Source organism: Teleopsis dalmanni, chromosome X (genome assembly GCF_002237135.1).
Source record: "Teleopsis dalmanni isolate 2A chromosome X, ASM223713v2, whole genome shotgun sequence".
NCBI lineage: Eukaryota > Metazoa > Arthropoda > Insecta > Diptera > Diopsidae > Teleopsis > Teleopsis dalmanni.
Window position 1 is genome coordinate 12,175,337 of NC_051848.1, and position 14,434 is coordinate 12,189,770.

The 14,434-nt window shown below is 29.5% G+C and overlaps 3 protein-coding genes across 3 annotated transcripts; 1 reads left to right on the forward strand and 2 right to left on the reverse strand.

Annotated features, from left to right (window-relative positions):
- Nucleotides 1–805: 805 nt before the first annotated feature.
- On the reverse strand, nucleotides 806–2,980 carry LOC119689653 (vacuolar fusion protein MON1 homolog A). The gene is made up of 4 exons (XM_038104527.1): nucleotides 2,221–2,980; nucleotides 2,018–2,166; nucleotides 1,761–1,962; nucleotides 806–1,524 (listed from the first exon to the last, which is right to left on the reverse strand). Exons 1-4 carry the CDS (start codon nucleotides 2,829–2,831, stop codon nucleotides 885–887), a joined length of 1,602 nt encoding a protein of 533 aa, XP_037960455.1. The 5' UTR covers nucleotides 2,832–2,980; the 3' UTR covers nucleotides 806–884.
- Nucleotides 2,981–3,215: 235 nt separating this feature from the next.
- LOC119689654 (28S ribosomal protein S2, mitochondrial) lies at nucleotides 3,216–4,637 on the forward strand. Its single transcript, XM_038104528.1, has 3 exons — nucleotides 3,216–3,318; nucleotides 3,387–4,207; nucleotides 4,322–4,637. The coding sequence occupies exons 1-2, from the start codon at nucleotides 3,312–3,314 to the stop codon at nucleotides 4,163–4,165; spliced, it is 786 nt and encodes a 261-aa protein (XP_037960456.1). The 5' UTR covers nucleotides 3,216–3,311; the 3' UTR covers nucleotides 4,166–4,207; nucleotides 4,322–4,637.
- Nucleotides 4,638–7,407: 2,770 nt separating this feature from the next.
- Nucleotides 7,408–9,770, reverse strand: LOC119689656 (putative uncharacterized protein DDB_G0286901). The gene has a single exon (XM_038104529.1). The coding sequence runs from the start codon at nucleotides 9,586–9,588 to the stop codon at nucleotides 8,476–8,478; it is 1,113 nt and encodes a 370-aa protein (XP_037960457.1). The 5' UTR covers nucleotides 9,589–9,770; the 3' UTR covers nucleotides 7,408–8,475.
- Nucleotides 9,771–14,434: the final 4,664 nt, after the last annotated feature.

Consider the following 14,434-nt stretch of genomic DNA (forward strand, 5'->3'; position numbering starts at 1 on the left):
TTTTCTACAATAATTATTCCAATATTAATCCATGTTCTTAGAATATTACTTAAATATTTAATAACAAATTCACATTAGTTTCGTATTAGTTTCTGCTATGATAAACCATGTTGATAAGCCTGAAGTATATAGTAGCAACCTGTGCTGGTATTTCTAAAAAAATAATATTTATAAATTTTAATATATATATAGAGCTTTATTTTTTCCCTTACAACTCAACATCAATACTCACTTCGGTATTTCACATACATATGTGACAAAAAAGTAGTCTCCTGTTATATAAAAAATAACACCGATTTTTTAAGTTTAACTGCAACAAAATGAATTTCATCGAAATTATAACCCTACTACAGGAGCAATACAGCAAATAAAGAAACTCTACGTCCACATTCCAAAGCTACTTATCTGCGATGACCAATTCGATGTACGACAAGCAATTCAAACATTAAAAAAATTTTTATATTTCAAATAGTTAAATATTATATATATATAATAAGTATATTAAATAAATTTTTTATTGATATATTAGCCTATCATTAATTTATTGTCCACACATATTCATATAATTAAACTATTATATGATTATAATATGACACATTAAACTTATTGGATGCCTTCTGACCAAATGCTCATGCAATTCTAACAAATCTGACCTTATATTGGGAATATTCAGACCAGACTTGATAACTTGGTATTGTCATTAATTTTAAAAGAGAATGTATGTGTAAATAACCGATTTCGTATAAATCAATATTTCAGAATAACAACAGATTTTCAGTTTCTTATTATTTTATTAATTAAAATTATAACTATTAAAATATTACGTGACCTAATTTTTTTCTATAATAATTTAATTAATTAATTGCCTTTGATATATGAAATCTTCAGAATGTAGGATGATTGCGTATGAAGTAAACTTCAGATTCCTTCTCGACCCATTTCAATAATTTATCAACATTCTTAATCACAGTGCTTTTGTCTACTGTTGGTTCGAACACTGCATATAATCCATATGCTGCAGTTATCCACGCCAACACCACTTCATGTTCTCTTACTTCGTATATCAGTTTCAGTGGACATGAGGAGTTTTGTATGCGGTGCAATAAATCACAATAAATTGTCTGAAGACGTTTAAATTGTTCTAATGTTGTGTAGGGCGATACCAACTCTGAGCACAGTAATTGTGCAATAGATTTGGGTTTGTACAGAAAATGCCGTAAATCAGGTACACCTATTGTACTTAACTTTAATTTTACATCACAACGGACTTTAATGGCTTCGTTTATTGCATCAAGACAATGATTACGACGTAGTTTCTCGGTAATACGACTTTTAGCATCAGAAAGCGTAAAGAAAGCATCTCGGTCAACTGAAAGCAATAAAAGGCAGGCTTGACAATCATCAGACAAATATGAAACGTGTGCATGCAAATAACCGTTCATATCGAACTTAGGTAAACATATTGGTGTCCAATTTTCAGAAGCCTTAAACGATTCCGAGCATTCTATTAAATTAAAAATAAGTCTGAAAAATGAATTAAAAATTGTTAGCATATATAAAAAACAGTGAACAGTGTGTTCTATTGGTAGTTTTATAGTTTAATAGTAGAAATGATATGACTAATTCAATGATACAGATATTTTTATCAGTCTGTCTTATCTATCTATCTTTTTTGCACTGTATAAATGTAGATGATTATATTATATTAGAGCACTGCATTTATTAAAATAATTTTAAAAATAAAATATATATTTATTTACCTTAAATCTGCCGGGTGTATCGAATACTTTTTCATTCGAACCAGAGATATAAGCTTATTGTTTGCTATTAAAACTGCAAAAACTAAATTCTTTATTTTTGAGCAATTACTTTGGATTGCGCTAGCAATGCTTGATCGCACTGCTGTTGATAGGGGCAGTACTCTAATAGAATTTGTCAGAGATGCAAAGACGTTGTTTGTTACTACGAAGAAAGAAAAATTATCTAATTTGTTATAAACTTAGACACAAATATTTACTTTTATTTCCATTATAATTAGAGAGCAGGTTGTATATCAAACGTTCACTTCCAGACAATAGACGCCTTAAATCAAAATTTTTCCTTTTTTCAAATATTTTATTCATATGCGAATACGTTAATGTGGATAAAATTTGACTATACACATCGCTATGAAAAACAAAAAAGTCAGATAAATGGCTAACAAACTATATTGACATTTACCTTAACTGCATTTGCAATTGTTGAACACTCATATTACTTCTAGAAGCAGCTACTAGTATAAGTGAGTTTCTTACGAGAAACACAAATTTGATGCTATGAGCATGTATGGATATGATAGCATCCTGTCCATGTTGCACAAAACTTACAAGTGCTTGGATAACTCCAAATATTGTTGCTAATTTATCTTCACTTCCATGAAGCGAATATATTGGCTTACCAGCTTCACTTAATATAAATATGTGCTCACATTTATTTTTCCATTCTTCGTTATTCATGTAATCACTTTCCTCATCCTCTACAGCTAGGTTGGAAAATTTGTTTGATACTGCTAAGCTTGTATCTGACGACGTCATCGAATTTAACTCTACGCTTCTTTGGTCACTTTGTGAAGAAACTGATTTTTGCATTTCACTTTCATTGTTGCATGATACATTTGAGTCAATTTCCTGATTTTTAACAATCTCTGAAATTGTACCATGCGGCTCCTCATCAAGATCTTGCTCTGCATCGTGAAAGCAGTCGCTATCTGTGTTATCTTGTTCGATTACTCCCATTTGTTGACATTCTTCGCTTGAAGTTGTTTTTTCTGGATGGCGTAATTTTGTATCCATTAGAATTAAAATATTTATTAAATACTCTCCAACATTCAAATATTTTACATACTGCTTTTACTTATTACAAATTTATTTCATTAAGAATGTCTTATACAGTAATGGTTAATGTTTAATGGTTAATTGTAAGCAATTTCAATCCACTGAAACACAAACTCAGCTGACAGGGTTGCCACAATGCTTTCTAACCTATATTATAAAAGCTAATAAACTTAATAAAATAATTTATCTGATTAAGTTTATTTTTCAAAATTAAGGGTGCAACTAAAGTAATTTAAATTGGCAATTTTAATGAGGTGTAATTATATCAGTACTTATATTACAATCAAAATTACTAATGTACATAATGAGGTGATATACCTTTTTAGAATTTTATTTATTTATTGTAAAAACACAACTCTGCGTTTTATTTAACTTGACGTTTCACAGCGAAAAATCCGCATTTGTGGTTACGAAGTTTGAGAAAATATAGAAAGCAGTATGTTCGGTATGTTAAAATTAATTTATATTAGAGATTTTACAATGAAGTATCTACATTAATTAATTTTTTTATAGCTGGAAGGATTAGCTTAAATATAGGTAGAAGTACATTAAAACTTATGTCATGTCGTTCACAATCAACAATACTAAATGTATCTCCCGAGTTAAAAGAGGAACAACATGGACCAAAAGATATCAGTACATTTGAACAAGAGTTTTTAAAACATCCAGATTACTTTCAAGTTCACAATATGTTTACTGTAAGTGATTTGTTTAATGCCCGCGTTCATTACGGCCATAAAATTGGTTCACTAGACGAACGTATGCGGCCATACGTGTATGGATCACGTTTAGGTCACATAATATTTGATTTAGACAAAACTGCCTCAAATTTAAGAGATGCACTCAATTTCGTAGCACATATTGCTTTTCGTGATGGTATTATTTTGTTTTTAAATCGTAATGCGTTAAATGGGCATTTAGTGGAGAAAAAAGCTATGGAAGCAGGAGAATTTTCACACACCAGATTTTGGCGTGGTGGTATCTTTACAAATGCCAATATACAATTTGGTGCTGTCACACGGTTGCCTGACCTTTGTATATTTCTTAATATACAAAACAATGTTTTAACACAGCATGTTGCGGTACGAGATGCAGCCAAAATGGCAATTCCTACAGTTGGCATAGTTGATAGTAATTGCAATCCAAATCTGATTACTTATCCAGTACCGGGTAATGATGACTCGCCTGCAGCAATTGAATTATATTGTAATTTGTTTAAGGAAGCAATATTACGTGGTAAAAACAAAAGACGAGAATTATTTGGAGAGTCTGAAAATATCACTAAAGTATAGAAATCGCCAATGAGTAAACGCAGCTTTAGACAATTAATAAAAGTAATTCTACAAATGCAATTAGTTTTTAATAACAAATATTGTTAATTAGTTTTTAATAAAAATCAAATTTGATATGTTCGATAATTAAGTTATTTCTAAAATATGTGTTTATAGGATAATTACTGGATTACAAATGTACTCTGCATATATGTACTTGTGATAAGGACCTTCCATATAAACATTTACTAACTGAATCATAATACAAAAGGCAAGTGTCAATTATTCAATTCAATATACTAATAAGTAGTCAATGGATTACTATATTGACAACAGACAACCAGTTTCCACTCATTTCTTCTATTTGGAACACAAATGGATGGTCACCTATTTGAGCTATAACAACCGTAACAGTATTTTTAATAAAAATAGTCGCATTGATGGAATTTGACTTTAAATAAACATTCCTGGTGCAATAAGTTTAATTATAAGTGATAAATAAATTTTATAAACAAATAATAGTCAGTTGAACATATAAACTCATATGATCTACATGTTAATCAAATTTTCTAGACGATGAAATAAAAATATCCCATATACATATGTATATATATCACCCTAAGTTTGTTAATCCATTAAGTACCAGGCAATTTCAGACTTGGAATTTTACGGTGAAATTTCCATAATAAATAGTAAAATAAAACGATTTTAATATTTATTTGAAATATTACTCTCACTTTATATTTACCTAAAAAAGATAAAATATTTAAAGCTAGCCGTATGGGTTAAGCAGATTTGTAGACAGATTTATTAAATTTTACATAGCATTATAGTTCGACTATATATACCAATGAACAAAAAGAACTCTACGTTTTAAAATTTAATAATGATATTAGTTGTAATGATTGTAGCTGAATATGAAAGTAAAATTGAATTAAATATATAACATATGTATATGTATGCAATAATTAATTAATACATATTTTACGCCTTTAAAAGTAATCGAATGACTTTCCATTCGTTATATTATTTTATAACTTAAATTCATATTATCTTGAGGACAATTGTTTTTGATTGAAAATTTCTTGATGAGTGGTGAAAAATTTTCTCTAAAACATTTGAAAAACGAATAATGCTAAATTGATTGTCAAATTAAAATCATAAATCAATATTTCTATGTTGTTGCTATATTGCTATATTACTATCCACTAACAAAAGGCAATAATATGGTATTCAAAACTTGATCGTTATGGACGAACTATTTCTAGACATACACGGTACTGTTTAAAATTTCTACTATACACAACAGTTATTGATTGTTCTTGATTATACTTTCGAATATCGTTTGATTGTCACATTATCACTATCTTGTCAATTACTCCATCAGTACAAAAAAATCTATAAAATGTATTATTATCCACGAAGTTATATAACAAGACCTATGACAAGTTTGTAATCAAAATAGGTCTAAACTCAAATTAATGACTGATTTCTAAACTGCTCATGCTTCGTCGAAGTGGCACCTCTTATACACTTATAGATATTATGAAAAGTTGAGTCAAACATTCGCTTATTTTTTTCTGTTCGAAGAAACGAAACCATCAGCGAAACCTTCAGCTGAAAAAGTTTAATTGGACTCATCATACTTTATGGAAAGCGTAAAAAAAAAGTATAGGTGATCTAGTTTATTAACCGCAATCTGACAGAAGAACAGGTCATCCGGAGACTATATAGTGGTGCTCCACATTAGCAGAAATAAATTCGGTACCTTCTTCGATGATAGACAGTGTAGTCAACTTTCGGCCAGAAAAAGATATTGAAAATTAAAAGAACTACTGCACACAAGTTAGACAGTATATGTCTGGAATAGAGACAGTTTAAAATTTCTTATGTTAAACAAGATTTTATTTTTTTTTATAATCTTGATTATAGTTTGACTCTACTGCTCACAGTTACTTTGTACTGGCATTTTTTGATCATTTTAATAATTATTATTATATATTATTGTTGTAGATATTGTATTATCATCAGTAATGTTTGAAAATGATTTAAATGTGTTTTCTTCATTAAGCTCAAGCTCTGAAGAGAGTATGATACTCCAAACGTGACAACTCTATTATCTCTTATTAATTTCCATTTGTTTATTAAAGACATTTGTTAATTAATAATTTAATTTATAAACTGCGTCGTGTATTAGATGTGAAAGTACAAATGAAAATTAAGTGGATATTCGCAAATCCAACATTTTTCATATCAAGCAAAAATGTAACAGTTTTACTGACTGAAGGAGTCAGTAAAACTGTTATACTCCTTTGCGCATAATCAATAAATTAAATAATAAATATTGTTGACGTTCAATAATAGTGCTTAAAAAAATTATTTACTATTCATAAACACTGTTTTAGTCGTAATAATCTATTATGAAATTATTTTTCCATTTTACTAAAATATTATATTAGTCCTGTGATAACAAATTCCATAAATCCGAGTTTCTATACTTAAAACCGTAATTTTCACTACATACAAATATCAAACGAACCTTCGTTGCTCAAGACGATCATAAAAGAAAATTATGAAAGATAGTGTCTATAAGCACTATATCCAACACAAATATCTAGCGCACTTCAGATGTGTACAATTATTAAAAATAATATAAAACCTCCTAACGTTATATGTTAATGTCATTATTAAATTTATAAATAGATTTGTACAGTTATTTGATATCTGATAGTATTTGCAGATTCAGAAAAAGTATTCAATTGAATGTATCAAGTTCTAAGCTCTGTACTCTCTGTCTACTTTGCTCTCCTGTCCGATCATTTGTTTTTAGAGTAATTTAACATTTTTGTATTTAGTTGTATTTATATTTATATTTTTCATAAATACACACACATATATATGTCGAATCCAATTACACTTTATCTTTCAAGTCTTGTTACTCTGGCAAAATATCTAGACTGTTGTAATTTAATCTCGAGTTTTATACATTTTGCTCGAGATTTACCAATCAAACATAAAAATTGCACTAAAATTGGATCTCAATTGAAGAAATTACCCCAGATTCATCAATTGAAAACGGCATTAGAACTATATCTGGATTCACAAGTATAAAATAACATGAAATGCATTTTATTAACTTATATTTATTATGTATTAATTTAAGTGATACAATGTCAAAATATAAAAAAAAAAGTATTCAAATAATATTATATAGTATACAGATATATGTATGTATATATCCATATATATATATGTAAATAAGATAATAAAAATATTATAATAATATATGTATGGTATAACGTTTGAAATGTTAAAATCCAGCCATTTTGTGAACAGTACAATAAGTACGCTTATTACAATACGTGGCCCTAATCCCAATAGCACTTATATCAAATAGTTAAGATTAAATGGAACGATCCATTTTAAATCGGAATATCTGGGATAATTAAAACTAAACTAAACATATTTCTAATGTTTGTCCTTGTAGTTGAGGAGCAGTGGTATTTATTTAGCGAATTTAAGTCTCGCGTAGCACTGGTAGGTTTATCCATTTAACAAGATAACTTGTCAAAGCAGACATCCTTTAATTTAAGAAGTACCATCTGAAATACATAGTTAACTGCAAGATATTCCTCTTATGTTCAGCACGCTAAGAGCAGTTGACATGGTTCCTTGTTTTTATATTGGAACGGGCTTCTATATTTTGGACTATAACAAAGTAATTATAACCTTATACTATTATACAAAAAAAAAAATATATATATATGTATATACTTATTAAATTTGGAGTACTGTGAAAGTTGGTCTTTGGGGCATTCTATGTTTGAGTTATAAAAATCTTACGCTAGTTTGGTTTTTATTTCATTTATGCTATTAATATTGTTAATTAGTCTTATTTACTTGTTAAATACAAACAATTTTTCAAAAATGGGAACTACGATTAACACAATCGCTTTACTTTCAATTTGATTTACAATTCAGTACAAAGTTCTTACATATGTGTCCCAGAGCCCAACCCCAGTACCCAGAGCTTATATTAATGATATCGATTATGCTTCATATACTCATTTACATTCAGCATATTCAGCCATCGTAACAAATGGATCGATCATAACCGAGCTAAATAATTTTCATAAAATTTTACTTCACCGCTCTCACGCAACAGGAGCTTAAGCGATATAATGACGAACTTGTAATTGTAATTGTAATTATAATTGTAATTTCTTAAAGGTATAGACATTTTTATCTAAAACAGGAGAGAACTAAGTATGTATAATATTTGCATGTCTGGTAGTGTTTATAGTTTTATGTGTAAATTAAACAGTGGATACTTATCGAAATAAATGGGAGTTGAAGAGTCCATTAATTGAGTTGTTTTTGTAATTGTTTGAGGAATTGTTCAAGGGAGCCCATTGGTTGCTGCTACCTCCATTAAGACTGCCATTTCGTTGCTTCCATTGACCTGCCCATTGTGCATTCTGTCCGGCCTGCCGAATACCACCAACAAGTTCGAAAGATCGGTTTGCCGATTCTGGTTGATTGAACTTGCTTAATGGTGAGCTGTTTTGTTTTCTAATATATATTTGTAATTTGCTCTTGTTTAATTGGTCCCAAGGCGATGGTGACCGCTCTTCATTGCCATCCAGTGGCTCATCAGGGAAATCATCATAACCACTGCAATAATTGCTTAGATTTTGACCTGGTGGCATACCTTTTTGGTCCTGATTGCGTATCCAGCGCATTGCTGACTTTTGGCTTAACATCATTTTATGTGCTGAAACTGTCTCCTGGGCACGTTGCAACCTTACGCGTTCCTTTTGATCGAGATCTTCAGGATTACGTTTACCTAGTCGTTGAATGGTGCGTTTAGCGTTTGCGAATTCCCGGTTTTTAAATGGTTTCATAGCTTGTCTATACTCTCGCCACATGCGCTGTTTCTCCTCCTTAGTCTCAGGTGTTACGGCGTGCATTGGTGGTGGCATTGGAGGCTTAAGTACCCAAGTATTTTGTACATTTTTTTGATTTGGATGATTTTGTGAACCGTTATTTACACGATTAGGCCCATTAACTTTCGTCACATTCGGTGCAGCATTTTGATTTGGTGAGCGATGTGACATGTTGTTACGGTTCCAGTTATTTTTTTGAGGCATCTTTTGGTTAGTTACCTTACCCGTGTTGTTATTTGCATAATTCTGAGAACGAGTGTTGTTGCTAGTTGGAAGTGACGGAGATTGTGACGAAGAAGCTGCTTGATTTAGGGCGCGTTTATATAGTTTCCAATCGCTAAACGACATATCAATATTCTTCGACTCATCGAGCTGCTGGCGTGAAATAGTTTTCATGGGATCCGTTCCATGGTTAAAAGTTGTTTCAGCCCATTGCAAACGCAATTGCTCTTCCTCTTCAGGAGTTATCTTTTGAAACAACCGAAATTCATTGCTCATCCTGATGTCCGGATTGCTGGTCACAACTTATTTCAAATATTGCCGTTAAATTGGAACGTAGTTAGTTAGGACGGACACAAACCACTCAATATTTCCAAACTTTTAACGCAAATTTTATTTATTTATTATTTATACACGAAAAGAAATTTTATTTTAACTTTCTATCTATACTGATATTTTGTGTAGACACATATTTGACAAATCCATATTGATTTTCTTATATATACTCGCGTACATCTGCTTACTAGATAATGCACTTTTAAGATATCGAGTGCCATATGTGAACTAAACTCTTACAATTTTTTCTAAAAATTATTACTTTCTTTAAAAATGATCACATAATAATGAATTAATTGAAGAAAAACTTTATTTAATGTCGTATAACATGAAGAAATATCATGATTCATATTATTATACATACTTATCTTGAATATAATTTCGCAAATTATTGAATAGGTTCTTTTCTGTGCTATTTATTATGCGTAAACTGTTTTATCGACAATTCTGCGATTGTGTTTATTATGTGTAAGAAACAATTTGCTGCTTTGTGTTATACACAATATTTCAAATTTTGTGTATCTTTTGGCTACTTTACCTGATGCAACATTAGTTTCTTTGTTTTGTCTTTTGCAAGAGTGTGCGTCATAGGCACTGTCGCCTACCTGAAATGAATTGTCTAAAGCAAACGCTACGAAAATGTAATTACTTGCGTCTTTTTTGTTGTTACTCGTTATGTACACATTTCTGTTTGTTAAAGTTTTTTTTGTATTTCAAATTCATTATTTCTCGTTTGCACAGGAGCGAATTTATTGTCAACTTTTATGAGTATATGCAATTTTGTAAAATATTGATAATAAAATTCACTAAATTCAAAAAAAAAGTTGTTAAGAAAAGAGAATTATTGTCTACTTATTTTTAAGATGAATAAAAATTATGGATATAGTATTAAGCGTCCTTAATGTGAAAAATATCATATTTTCGGTTTGGCAATACATCACAAATTAAACATAGACCAGTTAAAATTATTGCATCCCTTTATTTTGGAGAGTGTGATAGACTGCTTGACACCGAAACTGGTTCCTTAGTGACACCAGTTAGAAATAACGTTTAGCAAAACCACAATAACTGAGTTTCGTCAGGGGGATAAGAATGTGCTTATTGAATTTTAATTACTAAAAAATCTATTAGGTCTAATACCTAATTCTCATATACAATGAAAGAACATTTCTTTGTTATAACCACAAACATTTACATGTTAGTTCCTTTGACGACCTACTCATTGACTTTTTCTCAAATATACGCTTATTCGATGGATTTTGAAGAATGAAATTCATTTATTAAAGTGAATGCCTTAAGAAAACTATTTCGGTATCACTATCCAGTAAGTGCATTCAAAATACTATACCATATGTGAAATATTGCTCCAATCACTCAAACAAATCTATATATATTTGTTATATATTTTATGCAGCAAATGTAAATTCAAAATAAAGTAAAAATAATCCAATGTATATGGAATTAACGTTGTATTTCGCATAAACCAAACCTGAATATATCATTTAGTAATTCCACTCCTTATAAATACTATTTAATGAAAATGCACTGTATAAATTTCGCGCGTGTGTGTGTGTGTGTGTGTGTGTGTGATGTTTTGGAAGGTAAAATATTTTCTTCTACAAAATATTCATAAAATAATCATAAAAATTCTTGCCAATCACGTCGATCTAAGCTAGCGCGTACACAAACACGGTACGGTATTCTAATACTTTCAACTGAAAATCGTATCGGTAATACAGTATATCAATTATCTGCACCATACAAGGCAGCCATTTTGATTATGAAATAAAACAGAAAGTAAAATGTTATATGAGTTCCACTTTTTTTAGCTCTCAATAGCAAAATTTAAAAATTATAAGAAATAATAAAATTCGATGATCATTTAGTGCAAAAATAATAAATTCTATAAGATGTCGCAGTTCGCTCTTATACACTTTAGAGCTTTCGTTGAAGCATACCAACATTAGGTGTCCAATGAACACAATCCACATTTTCTACACACCGTATACTTTGTTATTATGATTTTAACAGAAATTAATACAATTCTGTTAAAGAAAGTAAGATCACAATATTCATTTGTAATAATTGTTTATATGACGTCTTCACTAGGCAAAGCAAATTGTTGCTTATTTTTACTACTTTAAGCAGATCAATTTTTTGTAAAAATTTATTAATGAAAGAAAATGTTTGCTTATTTACTTGAAGAAAACAAGCAATGTAGAAAAAAATGAAGGGACATATGTACATATGCATATATTCTCTATATATTTATTTATATCACTTTATAAAAATTTATTTGAAGAAAACAAGTTTCAAATCATATTTTAATTGTTTTTATTTTATGTGTACTTGTTTTGATAGCCACAGTATTTTATAAATTTTAGAAGCAACGATAATTTGTCCATTGGCACTTAATTTCAATTAAACTGCGTTGAATAATATTAGGTACACTATTCCTGTTGTATGTTTTATTGTTAAATACATACGTCTTTTTGTTGGGAGTGAAATATATCTAACCCAAACATATCCACAAAAGTTATACAATGTAGTATAATTAATTCTACAAACTTATTTTAAATAATTTATTATTATATGTATAACTATTTAAATTAATAGTTATTAATTTTAAGCATATTATAGTACATTTATTATAATATTATAATATAACTATTAAAATTGATATATTTAAACATATTAAAAATAAATTAATTAACTAGAATATTACTATAACATATTTTTCAATAAAACATATCATAGAAAAAGTGTACCAAATTTTATTCAAGGCAGTTTAATTCATTTAATGTGTCAATGCATAAATGATCGTTGCTTCTAATATTTAAAATTATTTTAGCAATCAATATATATAAATATGTGGAGAATATGTGCATATGTACATATGTAACAATAATTTTTTGTTACAATACTTGTTTTCTTCAAGTAAATAAGCAAACATTTTCTTTCATTAATAAATTTTTACAAAAAATTGATCTGCTTAAAGTAGTAAAAATAAGCAACAATTTGCTTTGCCTAGGGAAGACGTCATATAAACAATTATTACAAATGAATATTGTGATCTTACTTTCTTTAACAGAATTGTATTAATTTCTGTTAAAATCATAATAACAAAATATACGGTGTGTAGAAAATGTGGATTGTGTTCATTGGACACCTAATGTTGGTATGCTTCAACGAAAGCTCTAAAGTGTATAAGAGCGAACTGCGACATCTTATAGAATTTATTATTTTTGTGGAATACAGTTTAACTCACCGTCTCCGGCAGCTTTGCTTATATGTGTGAGCAGAGTATGTGGTTTACAAAAAGTTTAATGACTGGTCCAGTCCGCATGTCTAACAGCTATAAAATAATAAATTACATTTGATTTCGTTATATATCTTATGTTAATAGCGTATTAATTGCTAACCCTTCTAGAATAAAAGTAGAACAGAGGAATAGGCCACTAAAATCTAATTCTTTTTCTATAAAAATCAAATACATGAATTTAATTTTTAAGTATTTATCGTTATTTGTCATCCATATGTGCCCTGGAAAAATTATTTTAGAATTATTATTTGAAGAGTGTATCATTATAAAAAAATTTTTAATAAATATGTGACATTACTGACATGATTTAATTTTTTAATTATTTATTATTATTTTTCATGTATTTTCCAACTCATCGTACTATTTGAAATTTGTTAGTATTTCGGGACGAAATCATATAAGCACTATAATTTGTGCGTTCAAGTTGCCATAAAGATTGTTGTAATCACAATTTACATTACCAATGGTACAAACGTAAATTCTTAAATGACTCCTAACTGTTTATATTTAATCAGTGTCAACTGTTATTGACCTGGATATCTACATAAAAACGTTTAAGAAAACACAAAAAGGCGGGATAATCGCTATTTAATACGAATTTTGCTAAAATTGATTATTCTGAGAAAGTTTTTCTATTACGGTACATATAGCTATGGATGTTTTTAATCTTATAGGACATTCAAGGTAAACCATTTATTGCACTTAACGAAAATCGAATTCAACTAAAATGTTTTTAACATTCGTTATTTGTGGTTACCAAACACAAATCTATTTGATTAAATTATGAGTGAAACATTTGTTTCTTGCCTTCATAGAATCCACACAAACAATTGTAGATGTGATAAGAATCATTCCATAAAAAGTTTTTCACGTAGCGACATCTATGAATTATTGGTCACAAACGTTATGTGTTTATGGACGATGAGTTTAAAGATTTTATAGCTGTCCGACTATCAGTAAATATGTTTATATAATTAACGGAGGCAGCATTGGGTTTCAGCCAATCCGAAAATTCCCCTATAGCATATACTTCAGCTTGGAATATAATCCTCCTCCTACTTGTTCATCTAAGTTTGAGTCATCTATGAAAAAGTTAAGACAATTATCACTCTTTACAGAGTAGCGTTCCCACGCCTCCCTACAAGAAATGAATAATTCAAAAAATCTGTCCACGATTGTGATCGTAGCACAGTAATCTGTTGTATCTGGAATAAAGTCAATTCCTTTGAAAATGGAATCATACTCCCATCCACAGCTTCCTAATTTCCTAATCCGTAAAGCTGCCCCAGCTACCATGCCTTTTGCAGCGATGTTGATAGGTTAAACATTGAAGATGGCATTTAGGGCAAGTGACGGCGTTGATTTTAACGCTTCACTTAATGCCATCAGTACAGTCCTTTGAAACTTTTCCAGTTTTTTGCATAGTGTTGACTGTATACCATACAGGAGAATCGATCTTACCACCAC